At 48.9% G+C, this 27071-nt stretch overlaps 1 protein-coding gene across 1 annotated transcript in view; it reads right to left on the reverse strand.

Annotated features, from left to right (window-relative positions):
- Positions 1–27071, reverse strand: part of KY (kyphoscoliosis peptidase) — a 46718-nt gene that overhangs the window by 18838 nt on the left and 809 nt on the right. The window contains exons 2-7 of the mRNA XM_086316564.1: positions 24053–24115; positions 20285–20347; positions 9120–9194; positions 7106–7168; positions 3579–3661; positions 1949–2057 (exon numbers count right to left, since the gene is read on the reverse strand). Of these exons, the coding sequence (XP_086172690.1) occupies positions 1949–2057; positions 3579–3661; positions 7106–7168; positions 9120–9194; positions 20285–20347; positions 24053–24115 (456 nt within the window). The remainder of the gene's footprint in view (positions 1–1948; positions 2058–3578; positions 3662–7105; positions 7169–9119; positions 9195–20284; positions 20348–24052; positions 24116–27071) is intronic.

Raw genomic sequence — 27071 nt, forward strand, 5'->3', positions numbered from 1 at the left:
AAGGAGGCTGTGAGGAACCAGGTCCTTGGAGATGAGCAGGCTGGTGCAGAGGAGAGAGGGGTCCACCCCTCTGCCCCTGCCCTCTGCTCTGCTTCCAGCATCATGTGGGCTGGCCTCCCTTGGGCCCAGGAGAGGCTGCTGTGGACTGAAGGGAACAGGGCCCCAGGCTGGGTGATATCTGGGAAATGTACCCTTGGGTGGTGGGAGGAAGCGCAAGGCATTGGCAGAAGGGGCCACCTGGCTCTTTAGGTCTCTGAGCAGGGGCTGGAGGGGAGGGACCAACACGTCACTTGGGCGGTTGGGGGCTCTGCACGCAGCTCTGTGAGCAGAGCCGGTGAGGCTGCCCCCACCCCTGCTGCAGCCCCAAGGCCAAGGCCTCACGCTATGCACATGCAGCTGAGTTACTGTTAACGCTCGTCCCAAAAAGAGAAGACAGGCCACTTTACTTGGCTAACGAGAGAGCCTAAGACCTGTGTGAGGCCTTGAGGCAGAAATCATTGTGGCCTTTGAGGCAACAAAGGGTGTGTGTGTGCCCACGTGTGCCCACGGGATGTGTGTGTGTGACGGTGTGTGTGAGGGTGTGTGTGTGAGGGTGTGTGTATGTGTGTGAGGATGTGTGTGTGTGCGTGAGTGAGGGTATGTGTGTGTGTGAGGGTGTGTTTATGTGTGTGAGGGTGTGTGTGGGTATGTGTGAGGGTGTGTGAGGGTGTGTGTGAGGGTGTGTGTAAGGGTATGTGTGAGGGTGTGTGAGGGTATGTGTGAGGGTGTGTGTGTGTGTGTGGGTATGTGTGAGGGTGTGTGGGTATGTGTGAGGGTATGTGTGAGGGTGTGTGTGGGTATGTGTGAGGGTGTGTGTGTGTGTGTGAGAGTATGTGTGAGGGTGTGTGTGGATATGTGTGAGGGTGTGTGTGTGTGTGTAAGGGTGTGTGTGTGTGAGGGTGTGTGTGTGTGAGGGTGTGTGTGTGTGAGGGTGTGTGTGTGAGGGGGTGTGTGTGTGTGTGTGAGGGTGTGTGTGTGTGTGTGTGTGTGTGAGAGTGGGGGCCGCACACAAAGTCATATCAGATGTTCTGATTCCCATCCTGCTCCCTTATTAGGCCCAGGCTGAACTGCTGAGGTTGACGTGGCAGAAGGTGGCCCTTCAGGTCCTGTGGCCAGATGGCCTACCTGTGTCAGGTGAGTTCATCCTCTAAGCTGTGTCCCTAACTGCCGCTCTGGGAGGACAAAAGGAAAGCCCAGTGACAGCAGGTAGGGGATCTTCGCTGGTCACTATGTCGCAGGGAAGTCTCTGGAAGTCCATCCTGCCACTTGGCTTCTCCATGGTCTGTAGGAGGCAGCAGGCCAGCTTCCCCTTAGCAACCTCCTGGGGCTTTGCCTGAGCTGGTCAGACAGCTGAGGGGGTCCTGTGCAGAGCTGGGGGCAGCTGCGTGGCCCCTGGCTCTCAGAACTTGGAGACCAGGCTGAGAGTGGCAGCGAGGTCACTGGTGTGGCAGTAATGAACAAGCAGAGGGGTGCCCACCCTTCCTGGCATGGATGCTTTGAGAAACCTCTGGTGCTGCAGTAACTTTTCAAACAACTTTGACTCATCCCCAGCCACCTCCTTCCTGGAGATGACCTACTGCTCTGGGTTCTCATCTCTGTGGAGCAGGTCGACCAGGAAGGCAGGACTGAGGGAAGGCTGTAGCTGGGTGATGGGACTCAGCTCTGGCTGTGGGCAAAGGGCCAGGTGGGATCTCTACCCCTGGCCCTTCACAGAGCACACAGACTCGGGGGCGTAAACACGGACAGCTGGTGCGTATGAGTTAACCTTCCTTAGTCTGGTTAATGAACCCTGGGAGCCCTTCTCCTCCACCTTCCATCTTATTGCACACACACTGGTGATGGAATTAAGCCCAGAGATGCTCCTCTGGGAACGGTGTCCCAGAGCCAGCAGCTCCACAGGTGGGCCTACCTATGTGGTGGCAGATCCAGATCCAGATGGCACGGACAATCTCCAGGTCACTGTGGGCCTCCTGGAGCAGGTCGCTCACCAGCTCCTCAAGGCCACTCTTGACTGTCACCTGAGGAGTGGGAGGGGTGTGCTACATCAGGGCCTGAACATTGGGTATCCATAGGCAAAAGAATGAAGTTGGACCCCTTACGTCATACTGTATAAAAAATTAACTCAAAAATAATCAGTGACCTAAATATAAGAACTTAAACCATAAAACTCCTAGAAGAAAACACAGGGGTAAATCACCATGACTTTGGGTTTGGCAATGGATTCTTAGATATGATGCTAAAAGCATGGGATACAAAAGAAAAAATGGATTAATTGAGCTTCATAAAAATAAAAACTTCTGTGCATCAAAGGACAATATTAAGACAGTGAAAAGATAACTTACAGATGGAAGAAAATATTTGCAAATAATGTATCTGATAAAGGTTTAATATCCAGAATATACAAAGAACTCCTGTATTTCAACAACAAAAGCAAATTCAATTTTAAAATGGACCAAGGACATGAATACACAGTTCTCCAAAAATTTAGATGGCCAATAAAAATATAAAAAGATGTTTATCATTAGACGCTTTAACCTCTGAGCCACCAGGGAAGCCTATCATTAGTCAGTAGAGAAGTGCAAATCAAACCTACAGTGAGATACAACCTCACACCCACTAGGATGACTGTAGTTTAAAAAAAGGTAGGCAATCACACACACACACACACAAAGGCGAAAATGTGAAGAAATTAGAATCCCTGTACATTGCTGGTGGGAATGTAAAGCGATGCAGCTGCTGTGGGAAAGTTTGGTAGTTCCTCAAAAATTTCAACGTGGAATTACCATGCAACTCAGCAATTCCACTCCTAGGTATACACACCCAAAAAACAAAGACAGATCCTCAGATACTTGTTCACCAATCCTCCTAGGGGCAATATTCACAATAGCCAGAAGGTAGAAACAATGTAAGTGGCCAGAGATGAATGGATAGCCAAGTATGGTATATCCATGCAATGAAATATTACTCATCCATGGGAGTTGGTGATGGACAAGGGAGGCCTGGCGTGCTGCGGTTCATGGGGTCACAAAGAGTCGGACACGACTGAGTGACTGAACTGAACTGAACTGATGAAAAGGAATGAAGTTCTCCTACATGTTGCAACTTGGATGAACCTTGGAAACATGATGCTAAGTGAAACAAGTCAGACACAAAAAGACACAGTGTATGATTCCACTTACATGAAATACTAGATAAATTCATGGAGATAGTAAATTGGTTATCCATTCATCTCTGATGGCCACTTACATTGTTTCTACCTTTTGGCTATTGTGAATATTGCCCCTACGAGGATTGGTGAACAAGTATCTGAGGATCTGTCTTTGTGTTTTGGGCCTATGTACCTAGGAGCAGAATTAGAGGTTGCCAGGGGCCTTCTGTCCCCCGTCCACACGCTGTGGAAAGGCACTCAGGACCACCCACCCAAGGGACTCAGGATGCACTCACGAGGGTCGGGCAGAGGCTTTGCCACCCTGGGTTAGGACACTCCAAGCTGTCTTGAGGGGTGGGGGGCACACAGGCAGAGGGGCCAGCTCTCCTACCTGTGAGGCATAGGTGTCCAGCTTCTCAAACTGCCGCAGGTCCAGGGCCATGGACTTCAGGCTGGAGCGATCCCAGGGGTAGGCTGGAAACACAGGGAGGCTGGTCAGTGGCTGTGACTGGCCAACAGGACTGCCTAGCGCAGGCCTCCCTGTCTTTGTGAGGAGCCGTGACTGCCTGACCTTCAGCATGACTCCTAGACTGAAACACTGCTCTCAAGAGCTAGATCTCCTAGAACGCTTCCTCTTTGGGAACTGTCGCAACTCCTCTAGTCCTCTGGGAGATTCACAGGGACCCTAAGGAGACCTGGAAAGTCAGCAGTAAAGAGACTGCACCTCAGTGAACTCAGCAGCCCCAGGCAGACTGCGATAGAATCCCTTCTCCTACCAGGTAGGTTTCTGCAGATTCTCTGCTAGCTTTTCCAGAAACAGTGCTCTGTGGGAAGCATCCAGGCAATGCTGCTGGCCCCTGATGCCCTGGCTTTGGTGCCCCGGGTGGCTGTGCTGCAGGGCACTCTGGGTGTTGGAGGAGGGCATGGTGGTTCTTGGCCACTTGGGCCTCCATGTGGTGAGGTGCGTCTGGCACCCAGACAGGCTTCTTCCCTTGCCCGTGATCAGCTGGAGACTGACTGCATGCACCATGAGAAAGTTAAGAGTTCTGGCAACAGGTGCCTAAGGTAAGGTGGGGGGCCCCCAAGGGAGGCTGAGTCTCAGAATCCCTCACCCATGTCCTGCCTTTCTCAGAGGGAGTCCAGACCCAGGGCAGACTCAGATAGCTACTGCGGAGCTAACTGATCAATGGTCAGAGCAACCCAAGGATGGACAGGCAGCAAACCCCTGCCCCAGCCCAGAGAAGAGCCTGGGTTTTGGCTGGGTCTTTCTTATTCAAGGCCCAGGCTGACCAAAGTCAGGCAACCTGGGTGGGAGGTCAGGGAGGGAGTGGGAAGAGGATGGAGCCAAAGGGGCACTGATCCCCCAACTCCAGGGGGTCAACTCTCATTCTGCCATGTCATGATGGAGGGGGCGGTGAGTGAGGGGTGCTTTGGGGGCCACAGGACATGACAGCAAGCCTGGGAGGAGCAGAGCGATGGGGAAAGTGCCTGGTGGGACTACACATGGCCTGGAATGGCTGGCCGACATCTCCCTCACTGGGAGTTGCTGAATCCAGTAGCCTGGTCTCAAGCATGTATCTGTGGGGTACCTGGGGGAATGAATGAGATAGTGGATCACGTGGTAAGGTTAGAGGTGCTCTGCTCCCTGGAAGGGTGCAAAGAGGGGGTCCTTTGCAGGCAAGCACAGAACAGGGATATAAAACCTCTGTGCCCAGTGCGGAGCTGTTCCTGCATGTAACCCATACATCCTTTGAGGACAGCCCCCTCTATTTTTAATTTAAGCAGAAGAATAATTTATTAAATGTTTTTAAGTAGGTACACAAGCTACAGGAGGAGCAGAGCAGCAAGCACGGAGGCTGCGCAGTCAGAACCGGGGCTGTAAGTCAGAGTGTAAAGGAGTTGGAGACAGTGTTTTGGAGGCGGAACTGCTGTTCCCACTGAGATGGATGCAGTGGCTTCCTTGGTGGGGACAAGGTGTCACCACCAGCTCTCGCCTAAGCTGCTCTGCAACACTCCCTGGGCTGGCACTGCATGTGAGGCACTGCCAGCTGGTTAGGGAGCTGGCCATTGTCCAGCCACAGAGGAGATCCCAGGCTCCAGTCAAGTTCAGCATCAGGAGCAGGCCACATGGATTGTTTTGCGTGTCCCCACTGATGCGGGCCCCTTCCTGTTAGGACCGAAGCCTTTTACTTCCTTCTCAAGCTCAGATTGGCTTTGGCCACCTCTGTCTGCTCCCTCAGTCCCTGCTAACCCGCTGCAGTAGTCCTCACATGGGGCAGGGTGGGGAGCCTCTGACACACCAGGATCTGAGGCTATTCCTGTCCTAAGAGAAGGCAGGGTGTGTGGTGGGTGGGCAGGCAGTGCAAACTCCACTTGAGGCTGCGGCCTTGCTCAGCAACCCAGCGTCTTCTTTCTTCATTTTCTGCTCCTCTACAAGGACCAAGACCTTCCCTGGCTCCCCTCCCCCGATTGCCTCCAGCCTTCTGTCTTGCACAGTTTTACCCAGAGGCTCCCTGGAAACCCAGTGCCATCATGGCTCACCTGTCTCATGCCAGAGCTGGGATTTCTCCCCTCTGATCACTCAGATCACCTCAGAGCCTATCCTGGGTGGTCCACCACGGGGCCCTCACCCAGTTGGGCCCTCAGAAGGGATGGGGATGCAGCAGTAGGCCCTGCTGAGCTCCCCCCATCTCAGTGTCCTCTCCCCCCATGGACTGTGGCTCCTGCACCTCTGACAAGGGCCGTCACGGTGACCTAAGTGGATATGAAATGGACTTACACGTTTAACAAGCTTCAGCTCTGCAAATGAGGTCTCCCCTGCCCCCATTTCGAAGAAGGATGGCATTTCTAAAATGGGACTGAAAACCCTATTATTAGTTTTACCCTTTCTTGGTTCCATTTTACAATATCTGAACATTAAAAATACCCATAATGATTTATGCCTCATTAAATTTACTTTTTGAGCAGATTATGTAAGATTTGAATATGATTTTGCATAAATACATTTAAAATACCAGTGGCATTAACTAAATTATTCTCATTTTAAAGCAAAACATTAGGAAGAAGTAACAAAATGTACTAAGCCTTAGATGCCATCTGGTCTACTGAGGGGGAAACTGAGGCACAGGGAAGGTGTTGTTGCTATTGCTCAGTTGTGTCTGACTCTTTGTGACCCCATGGACTGAAGCACTCTGTCCTCTGTCCTCCACTATCTCCCAGAGCTTGCTCAAATTCAAATGTCCATTGAGTCGGTGATGCCATCCAACTATCTCATCTTTGGTCACGCCCTGCCCTCAATCTTTCCTTGCATCAGAGTCTTTTCCAGTATTGGAGCTTCAGCTTTAGTATCAGTCCTTCCAATAAATAGTCAGGGTTGATTTCCTTTAGGAATGACTGGTTTGATCTCTTCATTGTCCAAGGGACTCTCAAGAGTCTTCTCCAACATCACAGTTTGAAAGCATCAGTTCTTTGGTGCTCAGCCTTCTTTATGGGAAGGTGAGTGAGGAACAAAATTAGGATTTGAGCCCAGGCTGTCCATCACCCTTTCAGGATTTCTTCCCCTGTCTCACTCTGTTGATTCACATGCCTCCTACCTTACAGACACTTGCTTTAAAACTTAATTCAATTCTGAATTCTGTTCTAATGTTTCCCATAATGGGCTGCCTTGTTATTGGTGGGGTTTGTGCTTTAGCTTTGGGATCACATCTGGTGTGTGAGCTTTTCACTTCTCCACCTGTGTCCATAGCAGATATTGCCAGTCAATCATGATAGTCTTGTCCTCTGAGCCCCAACATGGCCCCAGATACCCAGCTCTAAGGAGCTGGACTGCTCCAGGGAGCCATTTCCAACTGACTGCAGATTGGCTCATGAGGCTAACCCAACCTCAGAAAACAATCCCAAGAAGGCTTTGCAACTTACCATGGGTATCTTTCCCTCCAGGCTGCCGGGGTCTTGTGTTTCCATTTTTATCAACTTGTAAACCTACAATATCCCAAAGGTCAGGAGTAGAGACACTTCAGAAGAAATAGAAAGGCAAGCACAGATGATTCTGTGTGGTGGTTCTGACCCCTCATCTTCACTCTCCCTCTCACAGTATTCCTGCTCTCATTCCCACCCACCACCAAACTACTGCTAGGATTGCCCTGGGCTTTCTGGTGAGATATGGAGGACTCAGAGCCAATGGGGGATGACAAGAAAGAGGAGTTCAGTCTGTGAGCAGAGAAAGAATGTTCTAGGACATCGAGGCTTAGGATTACTCAGCAGGCCTGGAGTCCCTGTTCCTGCCTCCACACTGGATGCTCCTGCTGTCTTGGACCACAGCTGGAGATCCTGAGGGTGTCAGTCAATTCACACTGCCAGATGATCTCAGGAGAACTGACCATGAGCAGACATGAGAGGGGAAAGAGGGGAAATATTCCTCAGGAAGGTTCAAGGGCAATCAAATCTATAAATGCAAGACTATTAAGGCAGTGTGTGTGTGTGTGTGTGAGAGTGTGTTAGTCGCTTAGTCATGTCCGACTCTTTGCGACCCCACAGACTGTAGCCCACCAGGCTCCTCTGTCCATGGAATTCTCCAGGCAAGAATACTGGAGTAGGTGGTGATACATTCCCTCCTCCAGGGGATCTTCATGACCCAGGGATTGAACCCGGGTCCCCTGCATTATAGGCAGATTGTTTACCATCTGAGCCACCAGGGAAGCCCAGTAAGGCAGAATGCTCACTAATTGTCATTAGACTCCATAAACAACAGGAGATAATTTCTTGCTGATTTGAAACCAGGTCAGGAAGATGTGGGTCCTGGATGGAACCAGGAGGAGCTGGGGATAGGGCTGCCAAGGGAAGTTATTCTTTGCTCTTGAAGGTCATTGTTGGCTGTAAATAAAAAAAAATAGAAGGTTGCAAATGTACGTAGGTCATTCTGAGAAACAGTGGGCCTTGTCTTTCTTCCGTTCATATTTTGTTTCCATCTACATTCTTCGGTAGAGTGATAGGGGTTCAAAATAGTAGCCAGATTTTTTGTGTACTTAACTATTGCCTGGCTTGTGCTTTATTGACTGTCTCACGTAACCTCACAGCAATCTTTTGAGGGACCTTGAATCATTTTCCTCCTTTTGTACATAAGGAAGTTGAGTACAAAAGAGAGGTTAAGCTACTTACCTGAGGTCCCACAGCTGAGATCTGACCCAGCTAGCTGACTCCCAGGGCCTGCCCTCCCGATCTCCTGGCTGCTGAGGTCTGTAGGACCAGGCAGCCGTAGGGGACCTGCCCTGCGGCTCCCCACCCCGCAAGTGGACGTGCAGTGCACGTCAGCCTGGGCTGTTCTGCAGCTTCTGTTCCTTGGCTGGAGTTTCCCCAGGCCCCTGTGTAGCCCCAAGATGGACAGATATAGGGTAAGGACCATGAAGGGAGCAGTGGAGATGTTGCAGGCCTGGGTCTGGGCCCGTGCGCAGAGCACGGAAGGCAGCCAAGCACAGTGGCTAAGGGCATGGGCTTCATTTGGACCTGGGTTCTGATCTGCTTCCTAATCAGGAGACAGGCAGTTATCTCACATTTCTGAGCCTTTGCTGATCTAAAAAGTAGGGCTAATACTGGTGAATAACAAAGAGTTAAAAACCTATTGAGTGTACAGTGCTTATGGACAGTGCATACCACTTTTTAAGCAGTCAATACACGGCGTCTAAGAACAACAAAATTCTTGTGATGAAATTCGCATTTAGCTAAATGCCTTGTGTGACCCAAGAACAGGGGTTATTGAGTGTGGAGAAGAGAGTGTCCCAGGGTGAAGCTGCCATGGTTCTGCTGGTTCCCTGTGTGTAGGCTCAGGTCACTCCTCCTTCCCCCAGAAGGTTCCCCGGGTTGGGCTCTGGCCCTTCCAGCTGCCCCAGCCCTCCGTGCCACCCCTCCAAACACGAGCAGCCCTGTACGCACGTACGTTTAGCTAAGGAAAACTTCTTGAAGAGTTGGGGCATGGCATCCCGAGGGTGGACCTCCACAGTCAGCTGTGTTCCTGCAAAGGAATAGATAATACTCTCAGCCAGACGCTGCCAGAAAAGGGAGCAATGTCTCATGACGGATGTTTGAATAACAGCACACAATTGGTTGTAGACCTTTCTTTTCAATATGCAGATAATTTTTGTTTACAAAACCCCAAAGCAAGAAATAAGCAGACAGTTTCCAGATCTGGGCAGGATGGAGTGAACAACTTCCACCGTGTCTCTCGCACTCAGTGCACTGGAAAGAATGAATAGACCGACTGTTTGAGGACGCTTCAAAGCAAATGCTAGAAGGCAAACTGGGGAAGAAGATTAGAATTTAAAGCATCATCAAATTGGCAGAGTTGACCATTCCCTTCCCCTATGGCATTACCTAGACTGGACTCAAAGGCAGACCCAAATGCATAAGGGCACGGTAGATGCAGAGAAAAAGTGCTCCAAGAGAAGCTCTTTCTTTTGGCTTGTGGAGTGAGGAAGGAGAACTCGAAGAGTCATAGTGGAGGAAACCCTCTCTTGTTTTTTCCCTTTTTTCTTTCATCTCCTGACTCAGCCCCCAGGGAAATTCTGCTGGCATCAGTACAGCAGTGAGTTTGGTGGCCCAACAGACACCTAAGTCTTTGTAAGGGAGGTGGTTACCAGTGAAGCTGTGATTCCCAATAGTGTAGGGGATTTCTTTCCCTCTCTCTGTTCTCTACTGGTTGTTTCCAGATGCAGACACAGAGATGCACCCAGAAGAGTAGGAAAGCTAAAGTCCCAAGATTTAGGGCTGGAGGACTGGCAAGTGGGTTGTAAAGAGGAGGGAATCAAGAGAGCAATTCCATAAAGTTACGGATGAACTCCTGAGGTCACCTCTACATGAATGGATCTCATTCACATTGTGCACGTGCTCATCCTAAACATGATATCACAGTTTTTGAGAACTAAACTACGGTATAAAACAATGGCTTGATTGGCTGCTGTGAGGTGCATGTGTGGTGCAGACCTGGCAAAGGCTAAAATCCTGTTACTCAGTATAGAGGGATCCTGGAAAACATCAACTTAAAAAGGAAAAGAAAATAAATAGATGCTAACCCGACGGTGACACAGATTTTGGAATTATCAGCCAGAGATTTTAAAACAGCCATGATGACCATGCTCTAAAAAGTGAGGTAAATAGTCTTGAAATAAATGAAAAGGCACAAAGTACTAGCAAAACTTGGAAGATAAAAAGAAGAAACAAATAAGAATTTTAGAACTGAAAAATACAATTATTTAAAAAAGACCTGCATAGACTCAATAGCAAAGTAGAGATGACCAGAAAAAGAGTCAGTGAACTTGAACAGAGAGCAATAGAATTACTCAACAAGAACAACAGAGGGAAACAGTGAACAGAACCTATGGGATGGTACCTGAAGATTTGACACTCCTGTTACTGAGATCCCAGAAATAGAGAAGAAACAGTGTGATGCAGAAAAATATTCAAAGAAATAATGACAGAATAATCCACACAACCAAGAGCTGGTTCATTGAAAAAATCAGTAAAATTGATAAACCTCTAACTAGAGTGGCCAAATAAAAAGAGACAAGACACAAATCAGGATCAAGACGCCAATACAGGAATTAAATGAGGGCTATCACTCTAGATCCCATGTATACTAAAAGAATAATGAGGAATAGTAAAATAACTCTATACAGGTAATTTCTGCCACTGAAATGGACCATTTCCTTGAAAGCTATAAACTATCAAAACTCACTGAAGGAGTAATAACCTGAAATTTCCCATATGTATTTTTAAAACTAAGCTTGTAGTTCAAAATTTTTCAAAAACAAACAAAAAGCAAACCCAAACCAGGTCCAGAAGGTTTCACTGGCAAATTCTAACAAAACTGTCATAGTAGTTTAATTTTCAATTTTGCACAAGATCCTTCAGAAAATAGAAGAGCAGCAAATACTTCATATGTATTTTATGAGGCCATCATCAATCTGATTCCCAAACCAGACAAAGACAGTATAAGAAAAGAATACTATAGATTCAATATCCCTTGTAAACATAAACATAAAAATTCTCAACAAAATATTAGAAAATTAAATCCAGCAGTATAGTAAAAGAATAATATACCACTTTGGGAATGCAAGGTTAGCTCAATATTTGAAAAAATCAGTGACTGTAATTCATCATATTAGCAGGCTAAAGAAGACTCACATGATCATATCAATTGATACAGAAAAAGCATTTGACAAAATTTAATATCCACTCAACAAACCTCTCAAGAAACTAGGAACAGAAGGAAGCTTCTTAATCTGGAAAAGGGCACCTACCAAAAACCTAGAGCTAACCGGATATTTAATGGTGAAAAGTGTAAATCTTTCCCCCCAGGGATTTGGAATAAGGCATGGATAGCCACTCTCACTGTTCCTAATGAACACTGTACTGAAGTTCTGCCCAGTGAAATAATAGAAATAAAAGAGAAAGAAAGAAAAGTCATATAGATTACAAAGAAAGAAGTGAAACTCTCCTATTCACAGGTGACATGTCTGTCTACATGGAAAAATCCCAAATAACCTACACAAGAATTTCCTAGAACTAAAAAGTAAGTTTAAGAATGGTCACAGGATACAAGGTCAGCACCTCAAAATCAATTATATTTATGTTGACAATAAATGATTAGAAATTGAATTTTAAAATTACTATTTCCCAAGGCTCCAAAAAATGAAATAGTTAAGTGTAAATCTTAAAAAAAATGCAGGAATTTTATGCTGAAAACTAAAAAATATGATCAAACAAATTAAAGCAGACTTAAATTCATTGGAAAAGACCTTGGTGCTGGAAAAGATTGAAGGCAGGAGGAGAAGGGGACGACAGAGGATGAGATGGTTGGATGGCATCACTGACCTGATGGATATGAGTTTGAGCAAGCTCCGGGAGTCGGTGATGGACAGGGAAGCCTGGCATGCTGCAGTCCACGGGGTCACAAAGAGTCAGACCTTACTGAGGGACTGAACCGACTGACTAAATACACAGGGAAATATGTTATGTTCATGAACTGGAAGACTCAGTATTGTCAAGTTGGCAATTCATCTATAGATTTCATGCAATTTCAATTAAACTCCTTGGAGGAATTTTGTAGACTGTAAATATAGGCCAGATGATTCTAAAATTTAGATAGAAAGATATTGCAACTAGAAAAATCAAGTTAATTTTGAGAAAAAGATAGGAGAACACCAATGGATTTTAAGATGTTCTATAAAGCTACAGTAATCACACAGTGTGATATTGACAAAGTGATAGATATATAGCTCAATGGAACATAATAGAATTAAGAAATAGACCCACACAAATACGGCAAATTGATTTTTTACAAAAGTGCAAAGACAATCCAATTAGAAAACGGGTAAAATAATGGATATCTCACCAAATAAGAGTTCAACATGATTAACCATTAGGAAAATGCAAACTGAAAACAGAATGAGATACTACATCTATTAGAAGAGCAATAATAAAAAATAATGATAATGCTATATGCTGATAAGGTTGAAGAGAAACTAGATCCCTCACAGATGCTGGTGATATTGTAAAATGATGCAGCCATTCTGGAAAATTGTTTAGCAGTTTCTTAAAAAAACAAAACATGTACTTAACATATGACTCAACAAGTATACTTTTGTGCTTTTATCCCAGAGAAATGAGACTCTTTACATTCACACAAAAACATGTACACAAATGCTTATAGAAGCTTTATTCATAATTACCCCAAACTGGAAACGTCTAAATGTCCTTCAGTGGGTGAATGGATAAACACCTTTTGGTACAGCCATGTCAAGCGATACTTCTCAACAATACTCTTAGGAGTGACGGGAGGATGTGAATCTATACAACGAGTCTGTACAAGGGAATTTTGGGGGTGACAGAACTGCTTTGTATTCTGATTGTGGTGGTGGTATCATGAATCTGAGCATGTGTTAAAACACATAGAACTGCACACCAGAAAATCCAATACTGTATGCTAATTGAAATTAAAATAAAAATTTAAAAATACCAATCAAATGCAAAAGTAAAAGTAGAATTAAAACAGAACTTATGTGATACAGAACAATGTAAAATAGGTGACAATGCAAAGCAGGATAATGATAAACATGTTTTTGTACCCTGCTTTCTTCACTTGTCTTTACATTACATGTTACTGAATATCATCACAAGTCATTTTAAATGGCTGCATAGTACTCTGTTCTACAGATGGTTTATAATCATAAGAAGAAATTTCTGTTTGTTGGATATTTAAGAGTTCCCAAAAGTTCTGGTATTTAAACAATGATGTGATGAACATTCTGATGTTGTCTAGTTGCTAAGTTGTGTCTGATTCTTCTGTGGCTCCACGGACTGTAGCCCACCAGGCTCCTCTGTCCATGGGATTATCTTGGCAAGAATACTGGAGTGGGTTGCCATCTCCTCCTCCAGGGGATCTTCCTGACCCAGGAAATGAACCTGCATCTTCTGTGTTGGCAGGCAGATTCTTTACCACTGAGCCACCAGGGAAACCCAAACATTCTGACACACTGCTTTACACACTCTTCAAATTGGTCTCTTCAAATAAATTCTTAAACATGTATTGAAGAGTATGGAGATTTTTAAGGCTTTTGTTAGATATTGGCAAAATCTCCTGAATGATTTTATGATTCTCTCAACAGTGTAAGAGAGTGTCTACTTTGCTCACTCTTTCTGTGTTTAGTGGCAAAATTGGTTACAATACTTTGTATTTCCTTCCAAAAAGAGGTCTTTCATTCCTTCCCACATTTGGGCTGGCCTGATGATGCAGTCTGGCCAATTAGCATGAAATGATGCTGTGCAGGCTTGGAACCTATGTCAAGAGACTCTGCTGCTTCCACTCCATTCTTGGGATTCCAGCCACAACTGCCATGTAACTGTGCCTAACCTAGCCTGCGGAGGGCAAGAGACCACAGGGAGCAGAGCAGAGCCATCGCAGGTGAGGCCACCCTGGACCAGCTGATCTTCAGCCAGCCCTCCCACTGACCACACACAGGGGTGAGGCTAGCCAAGACCTGCAGGCAGCCAGGTGTGGCTCAGACAAGAACATCCAGACAACCCGTTAACTTGTGAGCTGTTAAATGTTTTAAGGAACTGAATTTTGGGGTGGTTTGTATTGCAAAAATTTGACATTTGATTGTCATTAATCCTTTAAGTTTTTTAAAAAATCAATGAATAGTGACATCTCACTGTTTTTGTGTATTTATTAAGTTTTCAGTATTGTATTTTTTTTCAGTATAGTATTTTATTTGCCGTTTTAAACTTATTTTGTGAATTGCTTATTTACCTACTGATGTGGTATTTTTTTCCTTATTGATTTCATAAGAACTCCATTTACTAATCCTTTGCCTGCTAAATGTGTTTTCACAGAATAACAATACTGACTTTCTTGTGTAGCTCATAACCTTGCTCTGCGTGTTAAGGAAAGTAATTCTTAAACAAGTTTAAAAGGTACAAAGTGGCCTCCAAGGGATTACTTTGAAGGGGTTAACATTCATTTTGACTGTAGTTTCTAGCACATTCACTGGCAGAGAAAATCAGCCTGTGACTTGACAATTAGGATGTTAAGTGTTTCAGAGTTCAAAGCATCATTCAGCTCTGGTCAGAGGATCTGCTACCATCGCCATGGGCAGCAAATGACGGCTGTGTGTCTTCCCACAATGCCCGGGGCAGGGGTCTACTCACCACTGCCTTTCCGCTTTCTCCCCCGAACACTCAGAGCTGGTCTTCAAAGTGGGTGCCAAGCTATACTTGCCCACTAGATGTTTTATAACAAAAAGGATTTGAGAAAAATGGCCACTTCCTCCCCTTTTGTAGGTCGCATCACACAATGAGCTGAGAAGTTCTGCAGAAGTCTACTTGACCCAGCATTATTTCGTCAAACAAAATTTGGAAAACGCTGGGCTGCAACAGTCTCTAGAAGTACAGAGAAGCTGCAAAGCTGACCTGACTATTGGTTTGAAAGTGAAAATTGCTCAGTCGTGTTTGACTCTTTGTGACCCCATGGACTATACAGTCCATGGAATTCTCCAGCCCAGAATCCTGAGTGAGTAGCTGTTCCCTTATCCAGGAGAATCTTCCAAACCCAAGGATCGAACTCAGGTCTCCTGCATTGCAGGAGGATTCTTTACTAGCTGAGCCACCAGGGAAGCCCAAGAATACTGGAAAGGTAGCCTATCCCTTCTCCAGGGGATCTTCCGGACCCAGGAATATGAACTGGGGTCTCCTGCATTGTAGGTGGATTCTTTACCAGCTGAACTACCAGGGCTCAACAACAAACCTCTTTCCCAAACTTCTCCTAATGTCCAGGTACTTCCAACCACTCCTATCCAGCCATGTTGCTATGTCAGAGAATGAGTGAGCTGAAAATCAAAACTCTATAAGCCCTTTCCGAGGTGGGTGCTGAGGTGGTCTCCCACTGGGCACTCGCCTGGCTGGAAGCTCACTAGCCAGTCACCCCTTCATGCATCAGTCACCCCTTCTCACCTCTCCCTTCCTGAACTGCCTCGCCTCTCCCTGGCCCCCCCTCCCGGGATCTGACGTTTTCCTGAGGCCCCCTCCTGGCTCTGCCCCAAGTGGTGCTATTAATCGTCACTCCCTTGAAGAGAACAGCAAAGCTCCCGGCCTCCCTGATGGGTGTGATTCTTGCTCTCATTCACAGGTGTGCAAGGGCACTTCTGGGAGGCTTCTCTGCTCCAAACGGTCCTGGACCTGGGCACACTATCCCCAGTGAGCATGGTTGCAGTATCACCCCGTGCTTCCTAAAGGTGTGAAGTGCTAAGAGTTTGCCAAGTACAACATTCCTTACCAAACAAAACTCTTACTTTAAAGAAAACATTAATTTGCCAATGATAAAAAGTGGAATATCATTTGGACAAACTTTAAAGTGAGATCTAAGCCCTAGGCACAGTCAGATACCATGATGCTAATCTTAGTCACAAGTATACCCAAAGGAGGCCTTCCTGGGATTTCGGATCACCTGCCCCAGACTTTCTCATGTTACCGCTTCCCAGTTCCACCAGCTATCACTGAAACAGCATTTTGTGAAGCTGAAACTTTGGCTGTCTTAGTAAAAGCATATTAGGGGTTATTTTCTGCTACACCTGAGAAGTGATTGCCAGACCCTGTTCCCACCCCCAGAGATGTGGCAATGCAGCAGGCAGGCCTAGCCTTCTACCCCATCAGGAGAGTCCTCTCACCCAACAGCTTCTCTCCAGGTCTCTGCGGGTTTGAATCAGGCTTTGTCTGAAGACCTAATTTGCTCTGAACATCTAATACAGAGATGGCAAACAGATTTTGTGTTGTTCATTAACTCTGACTGATTGGAAGTGGCTGCCTGGAGCGCTTATCAATTAGCAAAGACTGTCAGGTGTGTGCGTGTGTATATGAATGTGAGTGTGTGTATGCATACATGTGTGGGTGTATTTGTGTGTGTGCTGGGGCAGGGGGTGGTGGTACGGCATTCATGTCAGATATTTGTCATCATTGACTTAAGACGCTCCTTAACTCTGTCCATAACTGGCTGTCACCTTTACAACCTGGATTCTCTGCCTTCGAATTTTTCCTGCAGTAGCTGAGTTAGAAAATCTCAGCTAAAGTGTTTCTAAAAAAACCCAACTCTTAAACAGCCCTGGGCTGGGTGTTCAGAGGTTTCTGCCCAGAGTGTGGTAGTCAGCATTAGTGCAGGAAGTGTAAGCTCTGACACCCTGGGAACAGCAAGCTGACTGATGACGGCGACAGTCCAGCTCTGCAGATGCTGCACCAGGTACAGTCTGACTCAGGGTGGAAGCCCTGAGCAGCAGCTCTAGCTGTGCGGTGACTGCGAGTGTGCCAGAGCTCAGGGCCAAGGCCACAGGGCACCAGTCAAGGGGTGTGATCAAGGCTGTCTCCTGCAGTCTGACTGACCCTGGCTTCCACGGGGCTCTTGAAAACCCAGGGCCATTCATGATTCTTTCTGCAGAATGGAGCTCACCAGGGATGTCCCAGGTCTGGAAACACGGCAGTTGGAGCCTAGTGCAGCCCTGATCAAAGAAGGCACAGGCAGTCTGCCTGGGGATGAGGGTAGGTGACCAGGAAGGAGGCCTCAACAGAAATCTGATTTGCAAAGAGTAACTTTTGGGGCCTGAGGTTACTGGGGCTTCTATAATCACTCCCCTCTCATCAGGCCTGTCACAGATGAATCTTGCAAAGACCTCTTCCGTGTGAAGATCCAAGATTCCCATGATCATTCTGTCACCTGTTGCATAAAGTTACCACCCCTTCTGCTGGGAGCTCATCCCCAGAGGCCGCGTGACCTGCTCCTTCATCACCTCCCTTACTCAAATGTCACCTCAGGGATGCCTTTCTCAACCACTCTATTTTAAATTGTTCCCTGTGGTAGCTGCATGATGGCCCTCAAAGATATCCATGTCCTAATTTGGGAACCTGTGAATGTTACCTTCTACGGCAAAGGGGAGTCTGCAAATGTGGTTCAGTTAAGGATCTCGTGATAGAAAGGTGATCCTGATTATCTGGGTGGGCCCAGTGCCACCACCAGGATTATTATAAAACAGAGCGGGATAGAACTACTTTACAGAGAGAATGCAATGTGACGATGGAAGCAGAGACTGGCGTGATGCAGCCACAAATCCACAAGTGCCAGCAGCCTCTAGAAGCCAGCAGAGTCAAGGAAAAGATTATCGCCCAGAACCTCCAAAAGGAACCTGATGCTGACCAAGAGACTGATTGGCCCAGTGAGACTGTTATGGGATTTGTAGTCTCAGAACTGTTGAAGAGAATATCGTTGTAGTTGCTAAGTCATGTCCGACTCTTTGTGACCCCATGGACTGTGGCCTGCCAGGCTCCTCTGTCCGTGGGATTTCCCAGGCAAGAATACTGGAATGGATTGCCATTTCCTTCTCCAGGGGATCTTCCAGAACCAGGAATTGAACCCAGATCTCCTGCATTACATGTGGATTCTTTACCACTGAGCCACCTGAGAAGCCCATTGAAGAGAATAAGTACATTTGTGTTAAGCCACCGAGTTTGAGATTATGTGTCACAGCAGCCACCAGAAATGAATACTCAGCTGTGTGACTTCCCCCTACATGCCCCTTCCTGCTTTATTTTCTCCCCCAACCTTATCTGACACCTTGCATTTTTCTAGTCAGGTTCATCAGTTTCTCTCACCAGTTGTCAGCTTCACAGGGAGGGAACCTTGTCTGTTGTGTTCTCTGATGGATCCCCAGTGCCATCATCCAGAGGTGCTTTTTGTGAAATGAATGGATCAGCATGAGTGGGGACTTTGCCGCAGCCCCAGAGCAGGGCAGCCTCTCCCTCACTGTGGTCCAGGCTTCCATAAGACCTGGAGGGCCCATTCCATCCCGATCTTCAGTGGACCTTGTCCAAGGCCACCTCTGAAAGCCTCAGATCCTGGGAGGAGGCATGTGAGTGGCCCACAAGAGCCAGGGTATGGGGTACAGGCAAGGTAACTGGAAGGCCCCATTTCACTAGTCCTATCCTACAGGTCTGGCAGGAGCACCCTGCTTGGGGACCACAGCATCCTCAGCCTCAGTTTCCTCCTCTGTAAACAGGGATAATATCATGACCCCACAAGGGGGTATGGCCAGAACTAAGTAAGATAAATAGTTGCTAATTCACACTCAGTGCTGCAGTCCATCGGGTGGCAAAGAGTCGGACATGACTGAGCGACTGAACTGAACTGAATCCACACTCATTTCAGTGGGGTGTCACTTACTCTTATTTGGGGTGAGCTGCTTGCTGCTAGTCCATTTCAGAGAAGTGGGGGCCCAGGATTGTCTCTGTAGTGCTCAGAGGGGTAACAGGTTGAGGTGGGCCCACTGAGTGACCTTGGGTTTGTCCTGGAGCCATTGTCCCAGGAATCCTGCCCTAAATGGATGCTGACCTAGCCTGCAAGAAGAACTAGCCACTTCCTGCTGGAACTCGAGCTGGCAGGCCTTTCTTCACTGTCTGCCAGCATCTATCCTTGGGGATGCTGAGGTAGCTGGTGTTACAGAGCAATTCCCCGAGGACCTCTGAGTCCTCCAGGGTTTCCTCCTCACCGCCTTCTGGACATAGCCTTACGAGTTAGAACATGAGCACTGAGGGCACCGGCAGTGACGTCTTAGGTCCAAGTCTATGAGAGCTGTCAGGCCCCAGGCCCTTCAATCCAGAGCAGAAAGCCACGGCTGCAGGGAGGGGAGGTGAGTGAGTGGGGGAGTGGACGTTGGGTGGGGCTCTAACCTGGCTTCTCCTCCAGTTGTAGCTGTGAGCCACCCTGCCTCCACCCTGAGGTGCTCTCAGATCTAGTCTCCTGCAGAGTTAGCAGCGGACGCCCTCACCTGCCCTCCCCTCTGGGAGGATCCGTCCAGCAAAGTGAGGATTCCTAAGGAAGGGCCCTCTGAATCCCCACTGCTGAGTTAAACTTGTCCCAGGGTGGAGGGCCCTGTCCGGGAGGGCTCCATCTCTGGGGGAGAGGCCAGGGAACCGCCGTGACTCGGAAGGAGGGAGGCCTGGCGGGGGGAGCCGGGTCCCAGGGTGGCTGTAGAAGCAGTGCTGTGAGAGGAGCGACAGCTGAGGTCTTGATGGTGGTTGGGGTGGTGGGGGGCAGGGATGGTGCTGGGAACGGAGTACTCCAGCTCTGACTCTTGCTGGCCTTGCAATCTTGGACAGAAGACCACCTTTCTAAGCCTTGGTTTACTCATCTGTAAAATGAGGACAGTAAGAGTACCGATCAAATATGACTGTTGTGAGGCATAACCCACGTGAGAATGACCATGTACGTGGCCTGGCAGGGTGCCTGACGTGAGGTTAGCACTCAGCGAAAGTGATGACAACCAGGGTGATGATGATGACAGCAGCGGATTCTGTGGCCCAAGGACTTCATTGCTCTATCCCAGGACACGGCCAGCCTCTCACTGTTTACCATGGGATGTGGGGAGGGAAGGTTGCTCCAGCATCCCCGGGGCAGAGAGGGCCCTGCTCTCCACAGTCTGTGCTCTGACCCCACTCTCTCTGGCCAGGACAGCAGATCTGGGCACACAGGAGCTGGGGGAGAGGGGACAGGTAGTGGCGGAACCTTACCTTGGTTGTCGTAGGAAGTGATGACCTGGGTCTGCTGGGCATGCTGCTTTTCCACCAGGTTTCCTGTTGAGGGAAGACAAGAGGGGCATGCAGTGACCATGGGGCCCAGAGTAGGATGGAATTTTCCCTGGGCAGAGCAGAGAGTTGCCAGGCTGGGTATCAACACGTGTGAATCAGTAGAATCTTATATCTGAACACAGAGGCAAGCGCCTAGGAGCCCGTGTACACAGCCTCTCACTCCCAGCGGGGGCCAGCAGAGGTTAGTTTCTCTTCTAAAAGCTGGGCACGTCTCCCATGGGCTAAGTGACCACCGCTCCTGACTTTGGTGCAGCCAGGCCAGTTTCCATAGCACAGTGTGAGGCCTCCCTGATCTCCACACCTTTCTACGGAGCAGCCTGGAAGGCTCTTACCTCAATCATGGGCCCGTGGCTTTGACTAACTTTGGTTAACGTTTTGCCAAAGACCCCATGGCCAGGTGAGACCCCGGGCTTGAACCCAAGTCTCCTGAGTCCGAGCTCAGCCTCCTGCCTCTCTCTGAGAGGAATGGAGGGTACCCTGCTCCTACTATAGCCTCAGAGTTGGGGTGCTTGCAGTTTGGTTCAGGTTCACCAACATTTGCAGGGCACCTGCCATGCATTAGTGATATTCGTGTCCCTGGGACACAGAGCCATGCTCAGAGCCTAGTGGAGTCAGGCTGCTATGGAGACATGCCCAGCTCCTGCCATAGACCATGGCAGGGTGCCCCCTGCCCCTCCTGTGGGAAGCACCGCCTCCCCTCCATCTCTGCTGCACATGTATGGCAGCTGTGGTGGTCTGGTCTTGCCCTTGAACCTCTGCTTCAGAGGGGCAGGGATGAGGCTAGGGAAGGGCCACTACCACCCCGGCCTGCCATCTTCTCCCCTGGCCTCCTGCTGAGCTGCAAAAAGGCTGTTGGGCCTGTCCCTGGAAGTGACCACTGGCACAGTTGCAAGTATGCCTCGGGAGCACTGGCGCGATTTGGCTCTGTTCGTATGTCATCGCTTGTATACCTAACCAGAGCTGCCACTCAGCATTTCCACGCCTTGGGTCAGGCAGAAGCCGGTCACGGTGGGTGGGTGGCTCACTGAGCTGAACTGGATTGCTATCCTCCTTGTGGGGGGTGGGTCTTGCCCGGGGAAGCTCACTCTCTCTAGGCTTCTCTGTAGCAGGCCCAACCAGGTCAGTTAGCCCCATGAAGGCTGAGGTTGGTCAGTTGGGCAAGGGTCAGGGTGCCTGTGTGTGCCAACTCAGGGTGAAGCAGTATGTGCTAGGCTGGAGCTCCAGGCCAGACCCAGGCGAGGACAAAGAGGCCACCTCCTGTGGGCACAGCTGGCTGTAATCTTCGCTAGGCTGGAGGGTGGAGGAAACAGGATCTGGGAAGGGAATCCTCAAGGAGGATGATTGGCTGGCATAGCTGCTGTAAGGGTATTTATAGTCATGGCTGCACAACTGGTTTCCCTGTGGCTGTGGGGCATTAGTCCCTGTGCTGCTAGGCAGACTTCAGCCAGGACCAAGGAAAGCAGCCAATCACAGCAGGGGAAGCCCGTTGCTGGGCAAGCTGATGGGTCAGCCCAAACACCTGCTGCTCAGAAAAGTGTGGAGCACTTGGGCTCCCCCCATCCTGCCAGTACCCCAGCCAGAAGAGTGCATGAGTAGCAAGAGGGGGGACCAACAGCATGTTCATCCACATTTGTGCACCCTCCACCCAGTACAAGCCAGCAGCTGCTTCCTTCGCAGGTGGAAGCCGTGCAGTTTCCAAGGCTGGGCACCATTCTGGTCACCAGGGCTGGTGACCTGAGCACCAGCCAGGCAAGTATGTACCCAGGACCTCACCATCAGAAAACGCAGAAAGAAGCTGTAGATTTAACTTCTGCTTGCATACAAGCATGCCACTTGAAAAAATGAATAAAATTTTACTTCAAGTGAATTTTAAATTACATATGTTGGCAGAGTGGTGGAATCCCCTTTCCCGGGCTCAAGGCCTCTGTGCAGTCTCTCCCCAGCCCTGCATTTACCTAAAACTCTTTTAAAATTCTTGGGTGATTTTGCAAGAACTACTTTAAGCATTCTCTTTCTTAACTAGCACCTAGTACCCACTTCACATCTTTAAGAAGAGTCTTGTAATAGTTACCATATCTTTTTGTGTTTTGTTATGTTTTTCCACTAATCTTCCCCCAAACCAGGAACCCTGAAGATGGTAAAAAGGGGATGAATTCAGTATACTTCAAACCTCTTCTAATGTAACAACATGCCCAAGAAGCCATAAGATGGATTTCCAACAACTCAGGTGAAGTAGGAGCTGTAACAAACCAAGACGGGGTGTGTTTTTCCTCCTACACGACCCACTTGCCCTCCATCCACCCGCACACTGGTGGGGCATGCCCACTTGCATGGGCTGCTATGTGCTTCTGAGGCTGTCAGGTCTCTTGGAGGTCTGATTCTTTTTCTGCTTCTCATGAACCCACAGCACAGTTTTGCTAACTTAGCTGTCCGTTTAGGTAGAGCTAGAACTGGTGTGTCTCCCATCTGATGGTCCCACCCCAAGGATAAGGAAGACATCCTATGCATGCAAGCCCATCAGCCAGGACTCCGAAGATGGTCCCTGGTTGGGGGAGGGTGTCTTGAGGATAAGTTATCTCCATGCATAGCACAGGGGACACAGGCAAGCTCTTCACCTCCAGGGTGCTGAGACTTGGCTGTGGTGAACGGCATTATGATGCAGTCATTCTAACATGGCCCCAGGAGGGTAGGCATTCCTGACTATTCCATTCAGTTTCATCTCCAACAACTGGAACACTTCCCAGAACCAAGCAATCACTGTACACCTTTACTGAGGGAATGAATGAATGAATTCACTTTTAGAAGTTCGTCCTCTCCCTCTGTTACTGTCAGAAGGATGGCAGAGCATAGGTGCTCAGTCCTGTTCATTTGGGGTCTTGTTTCTCCATTTGTGGAGGGTCGTGGGGGATGGGTCCTTCCCACTGGCATTTGATGAGTCAGTCATCTGATCCTGGGCTCAGATAGTCAGGGTCTGGCTGAGTCCCCTACTGGGGCTCTGGGAGTGGAGGTCTTATTCTTGCTAGAATTCTCACAGGCCCACAGTGCAGTTCCACAGTATTTGTCCATGGAGGCTGGGCTTATGAGTCAAGGAGGGCCAGAATAAGGCCCAGTATAATGGTCCATGCACGGCACTGCCAGAGAAATCCTGGGCTTGCAGGGTGACTGACGCCTGGCACTGTAAAGAGGTAGCTTTGGAAGCTGGGATTTCTCTCAGATCTTATTGTATTCTGGGTTCCAGGCCAGGAGCCACAGAACCCTGGACTGGCATCTTCCCAGGCCTTGAGTAACACCACCCAAGGCAGGCCACTGTTTTCCCTGTTTAGAAATATTTTTAAAAGATAGATGCCCTGCATAACCTGGGAAGCCCCTCCCCTGGGGACACACCCAAATCCACTATCCCAAACAATGCCAAGGTTTTCTTTATAGCTCAGCCAGTGAACAAGTGGGTGCTCAAGTTGATAGATTGCCCCCCACAACAGCCTCCAGGAAACTGGGGGACCTGATGCCAAGGGAAATCTTCCAGGGTCACAGTGGCCCCAGAGGCCTGGCTGAGTCACAAACAGCCACTGTTGAGTGGTTAGACATCTAGGCCAGTCATCAAACAAGTGAAACCCAACATTCATAGACATTTTTCAATGTATTGAATTCAAGAGATTGGAAAGAAAATAAAATGAAGATGAGAGAATTTACCATGTAGGTCATTTCCTTCTAGTTTCTGCCATCTCCGGATTCCATTCCCGACGCCTTGAAGTCCTGTGAAGTGACAAAGACCAGCATGAGGCCTTCTGTGGAAGGAGAGTCAGACCAAGTGCACCAGTTGTGAATGGATCTGAGCTAAAGGTGGAATGTGGCTCTCTAGGGGTCTGAGAGAGGCTGCCCACACATGAGAAGAGCTCAGAGGAATGAATGCAACCCTCTACATTTAAAACATTAAAAAAATATTACCATGGTAATTTTCAGGGGTGGTGGTTGGTTATCAGGATCATTCAGGGAGAATTTTCACAATGGAGATGCCTCTTTGTCACGCCCATGTTTCCACTGCATAAGTATGGAAGCGTTATTGTGAAGACATCTGCTAGATTCTTCATCTGCTAGAAGACATTCATTTTGCCTGCCTATTTCTGTGTGTGGTGAACCTTCTTCCACTTTGAGAGTCCTAAGGTAGGGTGGGGAGTGGGCAAAGATGGAAAGTGATAGATCTCTGTGGGAACTGAGAGTGACGGTGGTCTGCTCTCTCAGCCTCCCTTGCAGCTAGAGCAAGGAGCCTGAGTGGCCGAGGCATCCGCTGAGATGCACCTGTGTCTCACTGCATCTTGGGACCTGTGAGGCAACAGGGAAGGGAATGGAAGTGGTTCTTTCTCTGTCTCTCTCTCTCTTTCTGGCGGTGGCTGGAAGTGGTGGCTGCAAGGTCGAGTTCCTGGCACAGAACTGGCATATATTCTGGCAGTGCAAGCAGCTGCGATAAAATCAAGTTGCTGGCATGGAAGGAGCATCGAGGGCTCCTTGGTGGCAGCAGAGGCCTCCTCACCAGGCCAGTCCTGCTCTGCAGCCTATGGCCATGTTCCTGGAAGCTCAGCTTCCAATATGAATCTCCAGCCCTTTCCACCACTCTGAGTGCCCCCAATCCTTTCTTGACATCCTTCTCTTCTGCAGAGCCCTCCATAGTCAGCATCTGGGACCTACCACTTGGAACCCTCACTGACACCCAGGGAGTGGAAAGCACATGTCCCATCGACTTTGGGGAGAAATCCTGAGGTATTGAAGCTTTTTCAGACCTAGTGCAGGTAGCTTTAGGCTACCTCCTCTATGGCGAATATGCAACAGGAGTTGAGGGTTTCCAGGAGTGTTTTGGAGAAGCACAGCTCTAAGGAAATGGCTGGGGAAGTGCTAGGGCCCTGCAGAAAAGGAAAAGGCATCTCTGCCACCTTGCAGCCCAATACCCGGCACACACACTCCGTGCCTCCTGGTTCCTCTTAATCTTTTCTGCCACAAGGACACAGCAGAAAGCCACCTGCTCACACCCTCAGTCGGTTCTCTGCCTATGAAAGTAACCAAGCTTCGCTCTCCTGACACAGAGTTCAGACCCTCCTTTGTAGAGCCAGGAGGATTCCCTGCCTGGCAGGCCCTGGAGCGGGAGCAGACCAGAGGACAAGACACACCTGGAAGAGGGGGAGGGGTGTGTTTTAGATTTTTGTGCACCAGCAGGAGGCCTTGGAACAAGCTGGTCTTGTTCAGCGTTTCTCCTCCTTGGTTTGTCCTGAGAAGCGGGCCCATGTGCTGGCTTAGCTAGGGGTCTCCTGGACATCACTGCTGTCCAGTGGGTCTTGGAGACCGTGTGCTCTCCCTCTGCTCCAGCTCACAACTGTCTGATTGTCAATAAATGACATGGTCTCTGTGCTTCTATAACGTCTGGAAGAAACTTTCGTCAGGAAAATACTTGGAGCGACATATCAGCAGAGAGGGCTCAAGAAACAGGGGTCTTCTTTCTCTGAGTCATGATCATGAGTGTGAAGTGCATTGATCTAGCGTCATGGAGGGTTTGTGCCCGGTGTTGGACACTTCACTGAGCAGTCCACACCGCTGGCGTCTCAGGGCCTTCTCTGTGTTCTCCACCCTCTTTCTAGTGTCAGAACCATTTGGAGAAATGTGATCAGAGCAGGAGAGGGAGGTGGGGACTCATGGGCTGACATGGAGCTGTGCCTTGTGGGGGGCCTCTGGCCCTCTGGACCACAGTCCATGCAGTAGTGGGCAGCCACATTTCTGTCAAGGAAGGCCCAGCGGCCTCTGTCAATTTCCTCAATACAAATACCCTAGACAGGCCATGTCCCCTTCTCCCAGGGGCAGCTCTGAGAACACCAGAACCAACAAACCCAAACAACTGCTAGGCCTCAAATCCTCTGGAGACTGGGTGCCTGTCAACATTCTCAGCTCTCCACCATCTCTTTTCTCTCCCCTGCCTGCCTCCCCTGGACATCACTAGGAGCTAAGGGGCAGCTGCAGCCTGCGTGGCCCGGGGTGGGGGTGGGGGGCAGAGCCATCCATGGCCCCGCTGCTACCGCAGGGTGGGTGGAAGGCACGTATTCAATGTGCACAGGGGCTGTGGGGACAGAAGAGTTGGGGACAGACTTCGAGGAGCACTGGAGCTGGAAGGGAGACGGGAGGCAGAAGTTTTACCTTGAGGGCTGTGAAACTTCACTCCCAAAGAGCCAGGGCACAGTCCGTCTAGTGCACCGCACACCAGGCTCCTCAAGCGCTCCTGAGGGCTTCTTCAGAGACAGGGACGGGGGGCTCCCAGATGCCTGAGGGGCCAATTTAACCTCTAACAATATCCTTCTCTACTCTTCTCACATTGTTTCCTGTTCTAGGAGAGTACAGGGGCCAGGGTCCTGCTTTCCACAACCACTCTGGGAACAGTCGCTTTGTTTTACCAGTATCACCTTCCCCGGAAAGTCTGCAGGACAATTAGAATCATAGGTAAGCCAAAGCGGGGAGAGCAGCCTAACGCCACCCCAGCTTGTGTGCCTTTCACACCTTGCACGCCTTCTACTGTTGGAAGCTGGGAGAGGGCTCAGGAAGTGAGGCCATGATTTGTGCGAGGACACCAAGGGGGGCCCCATCTCAAAGTCTGACTCAGTACACGAATTCCCCGGGGTCCCCTGTGCCCTGCAATGTGGCCCGTGGGGAGCAGGCCTCGGGCACGCAGTATTCA

Source organism: Bos grunniens, chromosome 1 (genome assembly GCF_055505025.1).
Source record: "Bos grunniens cultivar Pamir isolate PY7600 chromosome 1, Bosgru_T2T1.0, whole genome shotgun sequence".
Taxonomy (NCBI): domain Eukaryota; kingdom Metazoa; phylum Chordata; class Mammalia; order Artiodactyla; family Bovidae; genus Bos; species Bos grunniens.